This window comes from Pocillopora damicornis, chromosome 12, assembly GCF_964200805.1.
Source record: "Pocillopora damicornis chromosome 12, jaPocDami1.2, whole genome shotgun sequence".
NCBI classification, from domain to species: domain Eukaryota; kingdom Metazoa; phylum Cnidaria; class Anthozoa; order Scleractinia; family Pocilloporidae; genus Pocillopora; species Pocillopora damicornis.
In genome coordinates this window covers 4888924-4909034 of record NC_142681.1, presented here as the reverse complement: position 1 = coordinate 4909034, position 20111 = coordinate 4888924, and the positions used below count along the sequence as shown (strand labels likewise).

Below are 20111 nucleotides of genomic sequence, written 5' to 3'. Positions count from 1 at the left end.
ACTGATTCGTTTTTAAATGCTACCGCTTTGATATACCGTCTGCTTCAGTTGTATGCGTCGCGAAAAAAAACTAGTCTCTGACAAGTTCGTGTCTCCAACTAAGTTGAGACTAAGACGTTTTGACAATTGTAATAGGAAGGGGAAATACTTTCTCTCTATTGCAGCTGTAGTTTTCCCTAGGCAAACTGAAACTTGTTGGTTCCGACACGACACCAACAGATTGAAATATAACGTATACAACTCTGAATTGGATGTGGGGAATTAATTGTCGACTGATTCGTTTTTAAATGCCACCACTTTGATATACCGTCTGCTTCAGTTGTATGCGTCGCGAAAAAAAACTAGACTCTGACAAGTTCGTGTCTCCAACTAAGTTGAGACTAAGACGTTTTGACAGCTGTAATAGGAAGGGGAAATACTTTCTCTCTATTGCAGCTGTAGGTTTCCCCAGGCAAACTGAAACTTGTTGGTTCAAAGAAGGATTCAAGTGGAAACAAAAAAATCGGCTAAGATGTCTGGAAATCCTCCGAAAACAACGATTGTTCACTTTCTTTTTGTTTACGTTTTCCTCATAACTTCGTTGGCGCTTGAAAGTAATCTGGAAGGAACTTCTTCGTATTTCTCGATAATCATTGAAGCTTCTAAAGTAGACAGGTCACTCGAAGTGCATAGTTCTGTAGATGAGACGGAATGCGTGGCTCTCTGTAACAGACGACGCGGCTGCTTGAAAGGTATTTATAACCAACAGAGTGGATCTTGCTTCTTAGAGATTGACGATTGCAGTCATCGCATAGTGAACAAACACCACGAAGATGTTATCCCAGGAGAAGGAAATTCTGTCTTTTTTACTAAGGTATACCGTAAAAATCTCTAATGCATGTCATTTTATGAAAGGGCTTTCTATGTGGGTTCGTTTTTTTTTTAGTCGTAAGTTTATGAATGAAACACATCCCCACGAGATAAAAACTCAGCTCTATGACAGCTAAGCTATAAGTATATTGATAGTAAGAAATTCACTTCTTATTTACTTTCTTTGACCTACAAGCTAGAATAATTTTGACCAAAGGTAGTGTCAGTTTTTTTCCTTACGTAAATCAATCCTGAATTAACGATATAACTGCGTTGTTAAAAATTTTTCTGACTGCATAATCAAAAATGAAGCAGGTAGAATCCTTTATTTCAACATTATGGAAACAAATGATAACAGGCTGATTTCCATCGAAGGGGATGCGTTGGTCTTTCTTCTAGAGAATTATTCACAGGGAAATGTGGTTTCTAAAAAGTTAAGGACAATCTAAAACAATTGTTGAGAAAGTGCAATACCCAAAAGAGTATTTCAAACGTCCTACAAAAACACAGACAGCCATTTTGTTCCATTCGATGGAATCCTCCCCCACAATTACCAAAGGAAGAAAAGCGGGGGGGGGGGGGGGGTCCAATCGTGAGAGGAAACTCCCTCTAGTATGACAATAATTGATAATGTAGATACCTCCCTGTGGTCCACTCCTTTCACTTACGTTCTAATGCCGTATGCAACTACAAGTACTTTGATTAACCGTAAAGAAACATTATATTATGTCGTTAGGAAAACTTCTTGCCTTGAATTTTTTTTCTTACAATAGTTATACAGCAAACATCTTATGACGTTTTCCTGATGTTTCAGCTTGGCCACAATTTCAATTTTGATGAACGAAAATTTGAAGAGGAACCCGCTGGTAAGCGTAACCTGTTTGAAAGGGTAATGTGGAAAGTGCCTACGCTATTTCAACGATCGTACCTCACCGAAATATGACTAAATTGTTTCCAAAAATGAGAACCATATGTAATAACCGTTTGTTTATTGGAAATAAGTTTGGGAAATGTCAAAAATTATGATAAAATAAGATACAAACCAAAGAATGGAAGTTAAATATTAGTGTGTTTCACTAAATAAGTGCATCGTTTTACATCTAATTTTTTTGTCCTGTTAACGCCCTTTGCCGGAAAAATTTCAACCAGCTGGGTCTAGTAAAAACTTATGTAAATTAGTTTTAAGTCGACTGATTGATAAGTGAATAGTGTGTGTCTCAGAAGCTCTAAATTTGAAAATGTATTCGTATCAAGAAATGGGCCATTGTTGTGGGTTAAATTCGACTTCACAAGTTCAAACAAAAGCCTTTTGTTGTTTGTTGCGCTGAGGAAATTGTGCCGAAACTCGACGAAGATAAATTTCAAATCGTCGCAAAATTGTCGGCGTGTCAAATTAGCGGCACTTGGGGAGAGGGGTTGGAAAAGTTGCTCATAAGCGTGCTGTTCACACAGGGGTACCCAAGGGAGAAAATGCCCTTCACTATGCTTGGTCTCTCAGTATATTTTTTTCATCAGCGAACCAGTTGATTATAAATTTATTAACACAATAAGGATGCTTTGTTGTTAACAACATTCACGAACTATACTCGGCAAGAGGACGAGAGGAAAAAAAGCAACAATTCACTATTGTTATTAACCCCAAACAAGATACCTGGAAATGCTGAATTCTTTATACTGTACTTTGGATCAGTTGATAATAGCGCGCAGCACAACGCCGCAAAACGATGAAGCTTTTATCGATGGTTTCACTTAGTCAAGAGTTTTGTTTCTCTTATCAAAGAAGCGCTAGTCTTAAGCGCTAGTCTTAATACTATCACGCTTTCACTCTCGTAACGTAAAGAAAGAAGAAGAAAATTTTGTGCTGGGGAAAATACCACTTAGGAATTAAAAAACGCTCAACTTAAGATGTTGTATTTAAAATGATCTTTAAAGGTTAATGTTCTAATTTAGTCTTGCAGTGAAAACACTGGCGGCGCGCGCGGCTTTTAACAAAGAGGTGATAGTTTTAAAACTACCTAGTTTTAGTCGTAACGTAAAACAAAATAGAAGAAAGAATTGGCGTTTGGGAAAATACTTCTTAGGAGTTAAGAATAACGCCGAGTTAAATGGCTGGACTAAAAAAATCAGTGATATTTGCGGGTTCAGTCGTTCTACTTTAGTCTTCCAGTGAAAACTCTGGCGGCGTGCGCGGCATTTAACAAAGAGGTGATAGTTTTAAACTGCTCTGCCTTCCTTTTTGTCGACAATAGAAAATCGCATAATTAACGTTACTATTGTTGCCGTATGATAATTTTATGTTCTTTCAGTGCGTGGCCATAAAGACAGCTATTTTTCAGTGATCATTAAGTGAGCTTTGTCAAAGTTAGATCTCGTTATTGCGAAAAAAATGTCGAAGTACTACGAAGTCGCAAAAATTCTGGCTGTGCGTTCCGTTGACGGACGTAAAGAGTATCGGGTGAGATGGAAGGGTTTCGGAAGCAAGGACGATACTTGGGTGCAGGAAGACGATTGCAACAGCGCAATGAAGAACTATGCGCGATCTTCACTTAAAGGTGAGTAGATTACAACAGGAACGAATTTACTTTGCTTGAAGGCTAGTTTGTTCGAGACTAAACGTTTCTCTTGGTCTTTTTTCAGGAAAAGAAATGATCGATTATCTCGTCGGTGAGATTGGACAGAAGCTCTCCGTTCGAACCGCCCCAGAAAAGGGATACATTCGACGCACCACCATCAGAGTTCCCATGGATCTAGAGGACTTTGACGACCTGTTTAGTGGTCTGAGTCGTGATAGGAGAAGGTTTGATGTAACGGCCGAGGACCTCGACAACCTTCTGCCTGATGGATGGTCCGAACGAGCGTTCCGCACCACCACCAGATGTGTTGTTAGTCGACAGCAGCCCATAACCATCCGGTTCGCAATCAGAGAAAGTTGCACTACGATCATTCCAAGTGTCCACGCTGCCAGTGGTCGGGAATTGGCGAGAAACCCGCTCTTTGCCAAGCAAGGAAGACCTGGCCGATCGATCTGAGTTACTTATTTGTGACATTTAGCCGTGAAAGGAGTCACCAAGAGCAAAGGAAGAATGGTACGTTGACAAATATCAGCCGAGGTTACATTTGAGGATGTATTTCAGTTTTATTACATCGTTTGGAATTTACATTCTTTTCCATAACAATACCGTGGTTTATTTTATCATCGTTCGTTTCATTTGATGATCATAGTTTCTAATTTTCGTTTTTGTTTAATTCACAGAGAACCAATTCAATCAAGTCTGATCGGTCCATTTCGAAGAACTCGCTTGCTTCCAAAACATCTTTGGCTTCTTTATCTATAAATTTGCAGCAAGAGCGCCAGAGAGACTTATTTTCAATTAACTTGGAGTGTTTCAAGACACAAAAGATGTTACTTGAATCCAGATGCTCACGCAAAAATAAAATGCAGCGGTTGGTCAGCGAGGGAATCATGTATTTCTCTGCCAAATAGAGTAACTGCAAAATATTGTCCCCATTGAAGCCAACTTCCTTGGTTTAAATGTATCGCAAGAACTCCATCATCCCTTGATAGTCGCAGTCAGGGAGATCTATATAATTATTTCTCTCCGCCAATATGCCACAAAACATCACGTAGAAAACCGGGCTTGCAATTCAAACAAGTTTCATTCGTGACCATTCACACAAATTTCATTTGGTTTCATCACTCTTTGTCAGTCTCTCAGTTGCGACATTCTGTGTCTTGACCAACCCTCCCTGAGTAGCAAGTGACCTTGAACAAAAAGTAACTCCCTACTCCTCCCCAGGGTAAGATTTGACATACACGCGCTTTCGCTAAATATTCAAATTTCGCGCTCGTGCAGTAATCGGCTATGTTTGAATTTACCTCGTGAATTTTGCTATTGTAATGGCAGCGAGTTTGAATTTCCCTCGTGAATTAATAAGCCATTGTTTGGCTCTAAAGCTATTGTTTCAAGATATCCTTTTATGGATATTTGAGATACTAAACAAAGGGCATTGTCTTTGAATTTGACCAGCTTTTCTTGATACGTTGGAAATTTACATTTCAGGCACATTCTATTACCCGCCTCCTCTTTCTTGCAAAGAAATCTACAACACTGGAAGGTAACACGATAAAAACATAGGTTGATAATGATTGTAGAGTATTCATCCAAGATTGCAATATACCATCTGCGCTGAGGTAAGACTTTGACCAGTGTCACATGCATTTAACGGCCTGTAGCTTGTAATCAGTTTAACTGTTTTTATCAGTACCTATCCTGTGCCATAGGTTGACGAAAAATGGCCGTTACTCCATTTTTCCGTTCGGAGAGACTGGCGCAGGCGAGGAGGTCTATTGTCATATGTCTGAAATTCCTACATGTGGAGTTGGGGGCTGGACACTAGTAATGAAGATTGATGGCACTAAGGTGATATAGAAGTATAAAAACACGCGAATAAACAGAAAACAGACAAGCAAACAAACAAACAAAGGGGGAAAGGGAACTCTATTTCTGTTTTCTCAAACATCCTAGAAAAGGATTTTTGCTTTATACCAACATAGCATTGAGCCCTCAGAGGGGAAAAAAAACGGACGAGTACCCCATTTAAGAAAAGAAGAAATTCTTTTACGGTTGTGTCATATTAAAAAGTGATCATGCATCACAGCTGCCACATTGATCTCTCATCTAGACTCAGATCCTTCTCTCCTCATCGATTTTGAAGACAAAATTAATGGTTGTTCAAGTATTTTGTTAATAATTAAAAAATGATTTTGCCGCACAGGACACTTTCCGTTATGACTCTCCTTACTGGAGTAGTGTAAATTCATACGAACCGTCCTCAGCTCTTCAAGGACTGGATACCAATGAAGCTTTATCCTCAGCTTACTGGACCACTTCACTGACCAAGTTGTGTTTGGGCATGAAGACAGGAAAAGCAATAAGCTGGGTACTAGTTTATACCGGGCACGTGCATAGCCTCCACAGCTTGATCGCTGATGGTCAACCCAGGCACACGAACCTTACCCTAGAGAAGTGGCTGTCGTTGATGCCGAATTCGTCTCTGGAAAAATTTTGTCCGAAACAAGGATTCAATCCTAGCATAGGAAACCAAAGAGTCAGGGTCGGAGTGGTAGCAGGAAACTCATCGCTTTCAAGTCTAATCGGATTTGGTTCCACTGGAAATTATACATGTGGAAATTATAAAGGAAACGGTGTATTTGGAATAAAGCATCTTTCAGCATTTGGTTACATCTTTGTGCAGTGAAACAAGGGTGTAATCGAGAAGGAGTGGTTTGGGGTGGCGCCAAAGGTGCATGTGCATTGTGTGGAAACGTTGTTATTGCTTTAGGTATAACATCCAAGCAAGTTCCTAAAATTCTAGTAAGAAGCTATTGTAAGAATTTCCTGATAAAAATTATGTCGCAGTGCACACATCTTTATAAATATTAGAATAATTCTAAGAAACGGTTTGGTCAGTCTGGTCACTCGCTCTCGCTATCTTCTTTGACAGCGAGTCACTCAGACCGTCTAACAGACAGAAGACGAAGGAGACTGGTACCATTTTTCGAACTCTTATCAACGTATCGAAGCCTTAGTCTTACATAACTATTTTGCAATTGTTACCTTCAAATTTGGTATTGATCTATTGCAAAAAGGGTTACTGTGACTTTTTTGCGTAACAGTCTGGGAGCAAATGTCATAAAATAAGGTCCCGTGTGAAGTTCGTGCTGAAAGCAAGCACCTAGTGTAAAAGTGTTCATTAGGTCCTACTAAACATGAAAAGTTTTGGTGCCAGCTTTGCCACTTGCTCAGACGGCTTTTAAGGGGGGGGTTAAATTCTGACCCATGAAATCCAGCGTGAAAACGAGGCTAAAACACATAATTCCTCATAACTTTGTTAATAACAGACAAAAATACACCAGACTTGCTCACATGATTGGGCATGATCCTCCCTGTTGGTTTATGCTAATTTACATAGGTCACGTGACCTTACGCATGAAAGCGAGGCTGAAACACATAATTTACTATAAATTTGTCAAAAAAAATCCTTATCATGCCAAACTTGCTCACCTTAGTCAGTTAGACATCTTGCATCGATTGGTGCCACTTTGTAGTGTCACGTGACCCCATACATGGAAATGAGGCTGGATTGCAAAACACGCCAAAGGTGAACACATCATCCAGGACAATAACGTTGACTCATTGTAATTCATATTAATGCTGTATGTATAGCATTTGAATGAAAAAAATAAAAGCTAAAAAGCTGCAATGATTATGTATTTCGTGTGGCTTATATGACTTTATTATGAGCGATTTCTACAATCCTATTTCGCAATGGGAGACAAGTCGTTGTGGCATGGGGAACGGAATGTGAGGCAACGCACAGAGACGTCAGGCATTTACGAAGTACACAAGAAGAAGCCGACACGAAGATTATTTTACATGCTCTGGATGCCTCTGCTCAAGGTGCTACCCAACTATCTATATATTCTCCTGACACTGATGTTCTTGTTTTGGCTCTCCGACGGTATCCAGATTTGTGCTCCAACCCTTGCTTTGTTACTGGAACCGGCAGTAGTCGTAGAGTTATCAACTTGAAGTCAATCGCAGACGCCCTTGGGCCCACTAAGACGGCTGCGCTGCCAGCGTTTCATGCGTTGACCGGAGCAGATGTTACTGGGAGTTTCTCTGGAAAGGAAAAAGCCATTTGTTGGGATGAGTTTGATAACACCAGCACTCCTATCTTGCAAGCTCTTGCTAACCTCGGTTGTGGGGAACAGCCAGATGACGGCACAAGACGTGGAGTGGAACAGCTGGTTTGTCGGATGTACCAACCAAAGACAGACATCAAAACTGTCAAAGCCCTCAGATGGTCCCTCTTTAAGAAAAATCAAGCTGAGTCTGAGAGGTTGCCGCCCACACAAGCTGCTCTCCATCAAGCCATACTGAGAGCGCACTACCAGCTTCTTGTTTGGAACAACGATCATGTAGCAAACCCGGTGTTGCCCTCACCAGAAGGCTATGGATGGCAAGATGAAGATGGAAAGTGGGTACCAGTCATGAAAAATCTTCCACCAGCTCCAGAGGCAATTATACAGCTTGTCCGATGCAAGTGCGCCAAGTCCCTTGCTCTAACAACCGTTGTCGGTGTCAAAAAGCCGGACTTGTCTGTACTGATCTCTGTCTGTGCTCTGAAGATTGCCAGAACGAGTATGCTGAAAGTGATGATGAGTATGATGAAGACGAAGTCGAACAGGAAATTCCATAGGAATGGACAACAGAACAATGTATATAGATATTCAGTAATACTTTCATGACTGTATGTATAAAACAGCAGTGGTCGCTATTTTCATTTTCTGCCCTTGTTCCAATATACATGCGAAAATGAATACATGGAACCAGTATCATAAGTTGGCAAAATTATTGATTATGTGTACAAGATAAATTCTCAAATGGAGCCTCCGCAGTATTTGCTTTATCCGTCTTGTCCCTGTGCTATGGGCCATAGGACAATGATTAGTTGAAGTTTTTATATCTGAAATCGGATAACCAGATATGTATCTGCCTAGTAGTTGTTAATACATTTGGCAGGACAAATGCCATCCTACACGATGCTACCAGATATATCCAGCCTCGTTTCCATGTATGGGGTCACGTGACACTACAAAGTGGCACCAATCGATGCAAGATGTCTAACTGACTAAGGTGAGCAAGTTTGGCATGATAAGGATTTTTTTGGACAAATTTATAGTGAATTATGTGTTTCAGCCTCGCTTTCATGCGTAAGGTCACGTGACCTATGTTAATCAACATAAACCAACAGGGAGGATCATGCCCAATCATGTGAGCAAGTCTGGTGTATTTTCGTCTGTTATTAACAAAGTTATGAGGAATTATGTGTTTTAGCCTCGTTTCCATGCTAGATTTCATGGATCAGAATTTAACCCCCCTTAAAAGCCGTCTGAGCAAGTTGCAAAGCTGGCACCAAAACTTTTCATGTTTAGTAGGTCCTAATGAACACTTTTACACTAGGTGCTTGCTTTCAGCACGAACTTCACACGGGACCACATTTGCTCCCAGACTATAACCCCGATCCCAGTCGCTCGGTAAATGAGATGTAAGAAAGGAACTAGGTCCGACAACATTACGCTGACCAATTGCATTACGCAGTCGCATTTCCTCTTCAGTCATTTGAAAAATGGCGCTCATGTGTTCTGGTGGAAAACAAGCTTGTGTTTCAAATAATCCCTTAGGAGCCGATCAAACAAGCCAGTGATCATCATTTCAGATAGGTATGTCGTACTTTTAAAATTATCTCCGTGTTATGATAGATCTCTTCCTTCCTTACACAAGACCTCATATTTTAAAATAGTGACGAGCGCCACAAAATAGGTATTAAACACGTTGTAATGGCTTTATCTGTTTCAAACACATGGACGATCATTAAAAAATTAACTATCATTTGTATTCATAACTTACTCGTTGACTCTATCGACAACTTTAGGAAAACGTTGCACAATTTTTCATGTGTCTCATTTGTATGGCTAGCCAATCACAATGCCAAAAAAGTCAGTTTAACAAATGATGAAGAAAAAAGCATGCAGATGATGTAATGAATGTCGATTAAATGCGTAAAACGTATGAATAGCAAGCATATAATGAAGTGTAACTAGACCTTTGACTGATCTTTTATTGGTACCTGTAATTTAGTTACAGTGTATTAGTTTTGCTTTTGGCATGTCAGCAAGAAATCCAAATTAGAGTCATGAAGAATATTAATCAATTATAATGACTATATGGTTTACAAGTGGGTATACGCATGGAATGTCTGTGATATGTATGCATGTGATCTTGAGTAATTAAAAAATGAGAGAATATCTTATCTTGAACTCCTGCTGCAACTCAGGAATATAAAATATGATAATGACAGTCTTATTAGTTTTCTCTCCTGCCTCGCTGTTACTGCTTGAGTGATTAAAAAGAGAGAGAATATCTTGTTATGATTTCCTGCTGCAACTCAGGAACATAATATATGATATTGATAGTCTCACTAGTTTTCTCTCCTGCCCAGCTGTTACTGCATTGAGTGATTAAAAAGTGAGAGAATATCTTATCATGGTTTCCTGCTGCAACTCAGGAACATAATATACGATATTTACAGTCTCATTAGTTTTCTCTTCTGCCTAGCTGTTACTGAATATTCACAGTGGATTAATATGTATGTTAAAATAAGTAGATTGGGAGATTACTTGTTGACTAATTTATTTTTCAAAATTTAGTCTTATAGTATAAAAATAGTTTTTTTAATCTCTCTTGTGATATAAATGATGAATAGTTGATTATAGAGTTCACACAATATATACTGGTGAGTAAGTAACTATTCAGAGCACCTTGTGATAGCTGGTTAAAAAATTTGTAAAGGACTTTTTTCCAGGAGTTCACATTTATCATAGTAGTAAAGAGTTCAAGATTTCTGTAGCTAGGAAAATTTTGTTGTAGAAATATAGTTGTTATTGATTGTGATTATATAGATAAATGAACGTTTTAATTGTTTTCCTCATATATAGAGTCAAGCAATCAATTCGATTGATTGCAAGATTTCATCTGCTCTTCTGCATTGAAAGGCAACAATGTTGAAAGTTTATGTGTTGCTATTTATAGCACCTTAAAACCCTATCCCGGCAGCCCCCTGCGGTTATGGGTGGAATTCCACCCATAATTTCCGGTAATTTCCGGTTGTCTCGTCGAATATTGCGTTACTCCCGATTGCTTCCAAATTTGGTGTGTATCACGCTAAAAGATTAAACAAATCATGTAGCGAGTTTGAAGGGCGACAGTTAAATGTGTGCTACACAACGTTCATTTGAGTGCTAAAGTTTCACTGTCGAAGATGGCCTCATCGTCGAAGCGTGCACGGGTGAGCTTTATCTCCGCAGAAATTGCTTTAGAAAAAAATATTTTACGATGAAGACACCGCTGATGGGATGGACAGTGGAGAAGAAAGTGATTTAGACCGGCAGATCGAGGTGAGAAGTCAATATCGGCCATCGCGAATGGTCGCCATCGCACATGTTGTCTTGAAATGCGAAGTTGTTCGCCTCAGATAGCCCTTTTGTGATTGATTTCTCGCGTACTTCTTGAAATTTGATTACAAATTGATTTTTGCGACTCTGTAAATCAATAATTTACGCTAAGAGTGTGTTTTTAGCGATGAGATGTGATGCGATTCAAACTATTTGCACAAGCGAAATATTAGACGCGTAATTCGATCAGCGGCTAGTTGTTGCTATGGAGAAATACATTTTTCGAACGCGTCGGATGCTTGGGATTCGTTGGCGATTTGGCGATTTAGTTTAGTATCGCTTGTTCATTCGGTTAATTTTGAGTATTTTACGGAATATAAGCAGTGTACATTTTATATTTTTAGTGAGGGAGAAGTTGAAGATGTCGATCGGCCGGAGGAGGCTTGCGCCTCGACTTAGGAACCCATGGCTCCTGGTGAGTGAAATATTTCCAACCTGCGAAATTTAACAACAAGTATAATTTCCGAATGCGTATACCATAGAATAACTTGAATTTGTTTAGGATATTATTCTATAAATGTTGAGGATAATTGATTTATTCATTGAAAATTATATTTTTGTTTGGATGTGTTGTTGGTGGCCCCTCTGCTCCTTCTGCTGCTACCAGATTCTAACCACAAATAGTGTACTACGTAAGTCCATGAAGTGGTGGAAAACTATGGTTTACCACCTATTTGACATGGCTGTAATCAATGGCTTTATCCTTTTCAAAGAGCATCAGGCTCAGTTTCCTGACAATGAAGCTCTAAAAAGGCCCTCTCAGTATTCTTTGGGTGATTTCTGGGAAGAAATTGTTGGCAACTCTGTGGTTTACCTGATTATGGTAGTCCACCAGAGAATACCATGATGAAATCACCCCCTTCCACCTCAGAGGAATTTACAACTGTCCATATCTTAGTTTTCTCTGATACTCAGAGATGCTGTGTGGTATGTTATAAAGAGGGTAGGGGAGATTTCAGGGTTCGATCTTATTGCAATGCCCCTCAATGTCAAAAGTGTATGCATGTTAGTAAGGGTTGGGATTGTTTTGCAGTGTTTCACTCTAAGAAGTACCACAAGCAAATTTTGCTGATGTTTATTCCAATGTTTTCAGATGTTGTGTTTCTCAAAAATATCAGAAAAAAAAAAAAACTTTTTTTACCTTGTTGCTTTTATCTTTGTCGATGGGAATAGTTGTGATTTGGTCCTTGTTTTCTCAGGGAGGACTCTCATTAGTTAGTAGGGATGTTAAAAGGCAAATTCATTCACCCAGTAACACATCAGGGCCTACCCATCCTCCTGTTATAAAGTCGAATTTCCCAACAAATTTTTTTTTTTCCTGCTAATTTTTTGGAATGACATGGGCGCACATAAAAATTCATAAAAAATTCATTATTTATTCTTTTTCTTTCAGATTTTCAGGAAGTGTTGCTGAAAAGGTAATAATTAACTTCTGCTATCAATTAATCTTAAGTAACCTATACCTGTGAGGAAAAGTGACTTTGACCTCAAGTTTTACACTATGTCTTACTTATTTTGTGTTTTAAATTTTACTTTTTAGGAAAGTCCAGGGTTTCAATGATGAATTCTTTTTTTTCCTGAGAAGCCCATTTTATACACTTTAAAATGACATATTGTAGGTGTTATTCCTGTAAATGTTTGTTGAGATATGAATTAAAACTGAATGTGGACAAATTTTTGCTAATTTTTTTGGAATGACATGGGTGCACATAAAAATTCATAAAAAATTCATTATTTATTCTTTTTCTTTCAGATTTTCAGGAAATGTTGCTGAGATGTTAATAATTAACTTCTGCTATCAATTAATCTTAAGTAACCTATACCTATGAGGAAAAGTGACTTTTACCTCAAGTTTTACACTATGTCTTACTTATTTTGTGTTTTAAATTTTACTTTTTAGGAAAGTCCAGGGTTTCAATGATGAATTTTTTTTTTCCCTGAGAAGCCCATTCTATACACTTTAAAATGACATATTGTAGGTGTTATTCCTGTAAATATTTGTTGAGATATGAATTAAAAACTGAATGTGGACAAATTTGTGCGTTTTTTAACCAGCAGAAGTAGGGTTAATTTGATTGGTTTCGTTGCACTGTCATCATTATTTCTTCATGGGTCTGTTTTCTCACTGATGGGCTGTTGGGCTCTTTGATTGTAGGCATCCATGCTTTGGGAATTGTAATTCTGCTGTCTCTATTGATGTTATTAAGATGAGGTGTTTCATGAAAGTTTTATAAGGTTTTTTGTTTTTGATGGTTGAATGTCAAGTTTGATTTTAATGGTCTACACATAGTGAATGTAAATTTGGTCCAAAAATTACTGTGGGTGATACTGACCATAATCGGTTGAAGCAAAAAGTAGTAAACCAAAGACTTTTTTTTTTTTGCTCTTGTAATTTCTTTATTCCAGGTAAATCAAAATTACAGAGAAAATCTGGCAAGAAGAGGTGATCTTGTTTGCTGTTTGCATGATTGATGCTTTGCACTTGCCTGCAAAACCCTCTCTTAGGGCCTAGTCACTATAGCTGACTGCAGCTTATTTTAATTAGGAAGATGTGTCTATTGAGAAACTGTTGGCAACATGTTATGAAAACTTACACAAAGAAATAAATGTGTTGTAGAACAGATGAAACATTCAGTTCATTGATATTATAACATATCAAGGAGTCATATTACTCATACAGTTGCTGGCTGGAAGATGTAGCCTTGCAACACATACATTTCTGTTTGCTCACATGCATATATTTTAAGTCACAAGTAAAGTTATTGATAGAATCTTGCACTGTTTTATGACAAATTATATATCTTGGGATATTGGTTTTGAGATGTAATTCACTCCATCACTTCAAGTGGGTTACTAGAAATAAATTTCTCCAAACAATAGACTTATATTTTCAAGAAGGAAGGTGGTTAGAAGAAATTCAATGCTAAGTTATTAGAGCTAAATTATGTTTAAAGATATGTATGGCATATTATTCCAAAACTTCTTGTAGCAGTACAATGTTACATTTGTATTGGACACACGAAGTTGCTTTTTCTTTTTCATCTCTCAAGCATTTTTAATTTTTCTCAATTTTTTTGTCTGCTTGCATAGCAGTAAGTGCTTGTAGAGAGTGCCTCTTTTCTAGCAATACAGTAAAGTACGTGTACTACATTCATTTTTTTTTATATAATGTTGAAAGAATTCTGTTCATAATTCCCAGTTGCAAGAAATGTCAAAGGTTTGAACCTTTTCATCATTTTGATCTAACCCTGGTCAAGTTTTTTAAATGCAAGAAAATAATATGGCTCGTCTTTGCTTATGTGGTGTAAACTGTTTTTCTGGAAACAAGCACGAACATTTGCCAATTCATTTTCAAATAAAATTAGCTTGAGGTCAATCGGTGAACTCGATAAAATACCTGAGGGGGAGGTGTTGACTCGCAATTATTTTCCATCCCCCGTACCCCCTGGTGGCTCTCTTTTCGCAACCAGTTTCCTCACGGTTCACTCTTTATGATAATCGATAATAAACTGAGAGATTTGAAAAACTGTGAACATCATTTACTGTCAGAACCATTCAATCTTAGGCTATTGTTTTTCTTTTGGAAGAAAGGAATGGCGGTTTTAAGCGTGGTTTACCTCGCGTGATTTCTTGGTTATGAATGTTCGTGACGGGAAATACTCGTCCAACATCTCACCCTTAATTGTTTTTTGATCGATATCTTTGCCGTGAGAAAAATGGCACTTCGTTAGTGCACTTTTCATTGTTTTCACTTTACGCTTGAGTAAGCCAGCTATTTAAGTAGATTTTGTTTTGTCTTGGGTTAATCGTGTGCGGAATTCAATAAAGCTAATCATTTCTGGAACGTTAAGAGTGGAAAGAGATTAGCATGTTGTCTGTTAAATGTCAACTTGGCGCCGCTCCAGTTTAGAAAACGCAAATTCAGCCCTGCCAAAAATAGATTATTTTTGTAAATATAAAAAAACTGTTTATGGCTGTTAGTTCGAGTGCAATGTTAGCTGACCACCCAAGGCGTTCTTGGCATTCGAGATGTTTCAACATCTTATCAAAATACGATTTGCTTCTTACTTTACACGACTTTTAAGTGATCATCTAAAATAATTGACAGCGGGACTGGCTTCAAACTGAATCAATCGATAATATACGAGGAAAATACTGTAAAATATTCATGTTATAGCTGTAAAATACCTCGCGGCAGTTTAACTAATATCGAACGTTTGTCGTAATGACTGGGGCGTGATAAAATTAGAAGTTCTCGTTTTGTTTTGTTTCATTACGTAAAATGTCGTTCAATGGAATATTATTTTTCTAAGGACAGTTTCCATTTTTATCAACAAAACCACCTTGACTGGTGCCAGAATGTCGAAAATAGACCACTCAAGATATGCAAAACCCCCAATAGCGCTTTATTCAAATGAACCATTTGTAAACTCAAGGCTTTTCCACTGTACTATTTACATAACACTGCATGTAGATTGCTTATAATGGCCTCGACAACATTAAGCGATTTCCTCTTGAATCTCAGAGGAAAGTTCACGTGTAATTATTGCAAGGGGTCGCTGAACAATCCAAAGATTTTACCATGTCTACATTCTATCTGCTGCGGTTGCCTCCGAAGGCTCGAGATGGAAAGCCTTGGGGTGGAACGAGCTAGTTGTCCTTCGTGCAGAGCCGAAATCGAGCTGCCGGAAGGATCTAATATTGAGAGTCTTCCTTCTCCGCTCTACCTGAATCGACTACAAGAAATGATCAGAATTCGAAACAACAACCCCGAGTTAGCTTGTGGGAGCTGTGATCGAAAAGCAGCTGCGGTGTCCTATTGTTTCGGTTGTAGATGCCTCGTTTGTGTCGGTTGTATTGAGGTACACTCGCGAATAAAAGTGATGAAGTCTCACCGCATTGCCGAGCTGAAGGAGTTCTCATCGAAAGATCTCCCTGTGTTAATTCAAGCCCCGTTGTTGTGCCTTGAAGATGGACATAAGCATGAAGCGCTTGATCAATTCTGCAAGGATTGTGAGAGGCAAGTTTGTGAGAAGTGTATTAATTCCTCACATAAGGGCCACAACCTACTGCCGACCAGCCAAGCGAGTAGAGAAAGTAAGAAGCGTATTTTACATGCCATGGATGGTTTGCAGGACAAAATGTTGTCATGTCGAGGAGAGATAAAGCGAGTCGATCAGAGCTACAAAACTGTGGAAAGGAGGGTAATTACAGCACGGCAAGAAGTGTTGAAAAAAATTGAAGACTTGATCACTTTATTGCGAAAGCACGGAGATGAAATGCTAGCTGAACTAGAGAGTGTTTATAAAGATCAACAGCTTTCCATTATTAAACAGCGGAAGGAGCTTGAATTACAAATGGGGCAATTGCAAAAAACTCATGAATTTGCTAATGAAATGCTAGAGAGAGATATCGGGGGCGAGATTTTAGACATGGAAAGATCGATGAAAAGACGATTTCAGCAGCTTATGGCCATGAATACCAAACCAGAGCCACATGCACAGAAAAGTATAAACGTTGATTATATTCCAGATCCAGAAGTACAGAAAACTCTCTCGCAGTCAGGTCTCGGGCGAATTTTTGTGAGTTTTACAGACCCCGCGACCTCGATCGCTGAGGGAAAACAAATGAACCAACTTCTTACAGGAACCGGAGAACGAATCGAATTCACGATTCAAACGAAAGATTCCGATCAGAAACCGAGTTACTCTGAGAACGATCGTGTTTCGGTCCGTATTCAATCAACCAAAGGTACGGTGATTCCCACGAGAATCGACGACAGGAAAGACGGAAGTTACCTCGTCTCCTACACCCCGTTGAAACCGGGTGTGTACCAAATCGACGCAAGGGTTCGTGGCGAGCCAATCAAAGGAAGCCCGTTCACAGTGCACGTGACTACCCGAGCAGAGTATCTTAAGGCGAGCCGGATAAGCCTGGAAAATGCTTCTAAACCCGACCAATATAAACCTGTCTCATATTTCGGCTGCGCCGCTCATGAAAAGTTCCAGATCAAAAGGCCTTGTGGTCTTGCAGTCAGTTCCTCGGGAGAGGTCGTCGTCGCAGACTCGTGGAATCGTCGGCTTCTGATCTTTCGTCAACGGAGCAAAGAGAAATTGCAGTTTGAGAGCAGAGTTCTGGAGGGTAGCGTGGATTTGACGAATCCAGTGGGAGTTGGGTTCAATTCTGAAGAAAACATCATAGTATCTGACAGTGACAACCAAATGATTCACGTGATCGATCGATGTGGCGTGACCATCAAGACATTCGGAAGTGACATTCTCGAATGCCCGTGGGGAGTTTGCGTGACGCGTGAGGGCAGAATTACCGTGTGTGACTGGGGGAGTGCTACTGTCAAAGAATTTTCCCAACAAGGAAAACTTCTCAAAGAGTTCGCCAGTCGATCCTCCGCCAAACCTTACTACATCGTTCATCACCATGAAAAATACTTCGTAACCTTTGATTCACACTGTGTTGAAGTGTTCGATAATGGAGGTAACTTCCTGTATAAAATTGGCGAGAAGGGTTCCGGTGAAGGTCAGCTAAGGGACCCGAGAGGAATGGCGATTGACAGCAAAGAAAATCTTGTCGTGTGTGATAGTGGGAATCATCGTCTCCAGCTATTCAGCACAGACGGAAGGGCTTTTGCGTTTGGAAGTCAGGGCAAAGAGGCGGGTCGATTTGACAAGCCTCAAGATGTTGTTGTCTCATCCGATGGCAGGTTATTTGTGACTGATTATTGTAATAATCGTGTGCAGGTACTGCAAAGGAGCAACAGTGAAGCGCTGATTAATTAAAATACGCTATAAAACCGCAGAGACAATGATTTATTGTTGACAAGTACAAATGGTACTTCAGTTTTGAGTGTCCAAGAAATGTTGGCTCTGAACTCATACATTGACTTATTTGCACCACCATGGATTATAAATGATTCTTAGCGAACTGTCTCATTTATTAGCTTTTTGCTAAGTCGGTCATGATATTTTAACCATATTTACATCAGAGTTGCGATCACGTGAAAACTTGTCAAAATTATCTCTTATAGTTGTATTTCAAACAACAATCCATAATCTCTTGATTTCAAAGAAATTATCTTGCGCGAAATCCATCGTATCGCTGGACCACTTCGATAAAAACTGTAGGGTTATTAGAATAAGTTCAAAGAGATTCAGTTAAAATGAATAAAGAAATGTATCTCTAGGATATACTTAGTCATACAATGGTCCGCTAAGCGGTTTAATTATTAATGTAAATAAAAGTATGTCTCCGAAGTATAGCGAACTCTATTATTCAAAGAAAATTGTCAACTTCAAAAGCTTTCATATCACACCTCAAGTATTAAATACCTTTGCTAAAAACATTGTTTCACTCAGGGCTTCCAGGTTTAATTACGTTGTCCGAAGAATATTTGTACTGCTTATCTGAGGCTTCTTTCTAGTTGACGTAATCAATTGTGTAAAGCGCATCAGTTATTGAACATAGACTGCGCAGGTAGCTGGGAATACTTTTTTGCTAAGGTCCTTATTCACATGTATTTCACCTCAACTCACATCAGAATACCCCTGCAGACCAATACCAACGCCTCGCACTATATAAGGCGAGTTACAATTCGTGGTTTGGGACTGCACTCCAATCCGTGATTTCATAATCCCCTGTTGAGTATCCCGGATGTTGAAGCCGCGGACCAAACAACTTGTGTTGATGTTTTGTGGGGTCCAAGGTTTGACGACAAAAGGAATTCCTGTCAAAGTTTTGCTAACACCCCCGTGCAACAGCGAGTAAAGCGAATTTGCACTGATGTTGACTTTCATGAGCATATTTATCTTGGCTCCTGTTTGAAACTTCATGGAAACGCAGAGTTTTCTGAAAGGATTGAGCCAATATCCAGGAAGTTTGTACTCTTTTCTATCTCCAATCACTTGGTAGGGAGTTTTTCTGTCCCACTGAGGAGAATCGTAAGTAAACGTGTTCTGAGAGTGAAGAAAAGAAAATCTTTAGTCGAGTCAACTTGATCCTCATCGTGTCCTTAAGATTTTGACTAAAATGTGAACTAATTATCGTGAAAACCATTTCTCACATGTACAGTAGTGTTTCAGTTAAGTGCGGGCCGCTGATGAAATTCAAACGAGTATATATTCATATCCTAACTAGAAAGGAAATTGATGACAAACATTTCTCGCACAAAGTTGTTTTTTCCTGGGAGCTGCTCCCTTGTCATGGGAACTTAAGAACATTAAACGTCGACTCCAAGTCGATTTCGTAGTTGTGATGATTTTTCGCTCTATCTTTTTAGCACGTTCGTAAAGCATTGTTCATGCCATTTGAACAAATGTAGTTCAACTACATTTGCTCAAAATAAATATTTCGCACCGTCGAGTAATTTCTTATGTGTTGCAATCAAGAGAAGATCAAAAGTTGATAATTTACTGGTTGCAATAAAATGCATCCTATTAATGCGCATTTTCTTTTATCAGGAACAAGGAAATGCTGATTGTTTTGGCAAAGAGTTGATAGGTAAAACGGAGATAAAATTTTCATCGCTTGTTTTACGTAATAACCTAGAAAAGTTATTAAGCTGATTCACTTTTTCCTTTCGCCAGATCATGCGGTTTCTTTTGAAAAGTGTACCTTAGTCCTATGTACTTTCATCACCAGTGTCCAGGCTCTTTCTCCGCAGTCTTCTATACCGGTCATCCTACATCTTGTTCTCCACGTGTCATTACCAACAGTTATGTGGTAGAATCCGCTAGGGGCTTGACTATAAAGAAAATAATAATAACAGGTCTTACTTCAGGTTAATTGTCTTATCTGTTGGGCCTGGATATCTCTCCTATCAAATACAAGCACAGTTTACTTTGCTGGGCTGTGCTCTAACGAAGCCTAGGTGCGACAGGCGACTAACTTATGCGTTTGGGAGACTTGAGTAACTTTCATTTTATTAAAGCCTTTAAGAGTTGGGTACCCTGGATTTCTGAGTTAAGAGACATGACTCAATTAGTGATTCGTTGATGAGCACAGTTTTGATTGCATTTCTTGTTTTTCCATGTAGAGTTACAACTTATTGCTCATCTTCATCATCACATGTGCCTGCAAAGTATTTTAACTAAACAAACTGCTTTTTTCGGAAAAACCTAATGTTAATCATGACGCTAGTGCGATTCAATGATATATATCATTGAGGAGTTCA

At 39.0% G+C, this 20111-nt stretch overlaps 4 protein-coding genes and 2 long non-coding RNA genes across 7 annotated transcripts; 5 read left to right on the top strand and 1 right to left on the bottom strand.

Annotated features, from left to right (window-relative positions):
* Positions 1-389: 389 nt before the first annotated feature.
* Positions 390-6273, top strand: LOC149036154 (uncharacterized). Of its 2 annotated transcripts, none has more exons than XM_089188755.1 (5): positions 390-731; positions 1623-1715; positions 4911-4965; positions 5132-5270; positions 5626-6273. In XM_089188755.1, exons 1-5 carry the CDS (start codon positions 512-514, stop codon positions 6106-6108), a joined length of 990 nt encoding a protein of 329 aa, XP_089044881.1. In that variant the 5' UTR covers positions 390-511; the 3' UTR covers positions 6109-6273. The 2 variants fall into 2 exon arrangements, with proteins under 2 accessions (XP_089044881.1, XP_089044880.1); XM_089188754.1 differs by having other exon boundaries at positions 390-853; positions 1664-1715.
* Positions 6274-6976: 703 nt separating this feature from the next.
* LOC149036153 (uncharacterized) lies at positions 6977-8683 on the top strand. Its single transcript, XM_089189910.1, has 2 exons — positions 6977-7011; positions 7186-8683. Exons 1-2 carry the CDS (start codon positions 6977-6979, stop codon positions 8159-8161), a joined length of 1011 nt encoding a protein of 336 aa, XP_089046036.1. The 3' UTR covers positions 8162-8683.
* A 325-nt stretch (positions 8684-9008) lies between these two features.
* LOC149036151 (uncharacterized) lies at positions 9009-13550 on the top strand. The gene is made up of 2 exons (XR_016181468.1): positions 9009-9136; positions 13334-13550. It is a non-coding gene; the product is annotated as an uncharacterized LOC149036151 (long non-coding RNA).
* LOC149036152 (uncharacterized) lies at positions 10646-12461 on the top strand. The gene is made up of 3 exons (XR_016181466.1): positions 10646-10870; positions 11272-11342; positions 12321-12461. It is a non-coding gene; the product is annotated as an uncharacterized LOC149036152 (long non-coding RNA).
* Positions 13551-15227: 1677 nt separating the features above from the next.
* Positions 15228-18282, top strand: LOC113673348 (E3 ubiquitin-protein ligase TRIM45). The gene has a single exon (XM_027189745.2). The coding sequence runs from the start codon at positions 15412-15414 to the stop codon at positions 17719-17721; it is 2310 nt and encodes a 769-aa protein (XP_027045546.2). The 5' UTR covers positions 15228-15411; the 3' UTR covers positions 17722-18282.
* Positions 18283-18465: 183 nt separating this feature from the next.
* Positions 18466-19618, bottom strand: LOC113673384 (putative skeletal organic matrix protein 5). Its single transcript, XM_027189784.2, has 2 exons — positions 19553-19618; positions 18466-18894 (listed from the first exon to the last, which is right to left on the bottom strand). Exons 1-2 carry the CDS (start codon positions 19616-19618, stop codon positions 18466-18468), a joined length of 495 nt encoding a protein of 164 aa, XP_027045585.2.
* Between the last annotated feature and the right edge of the window lie 493 nt (positions 19619-20111).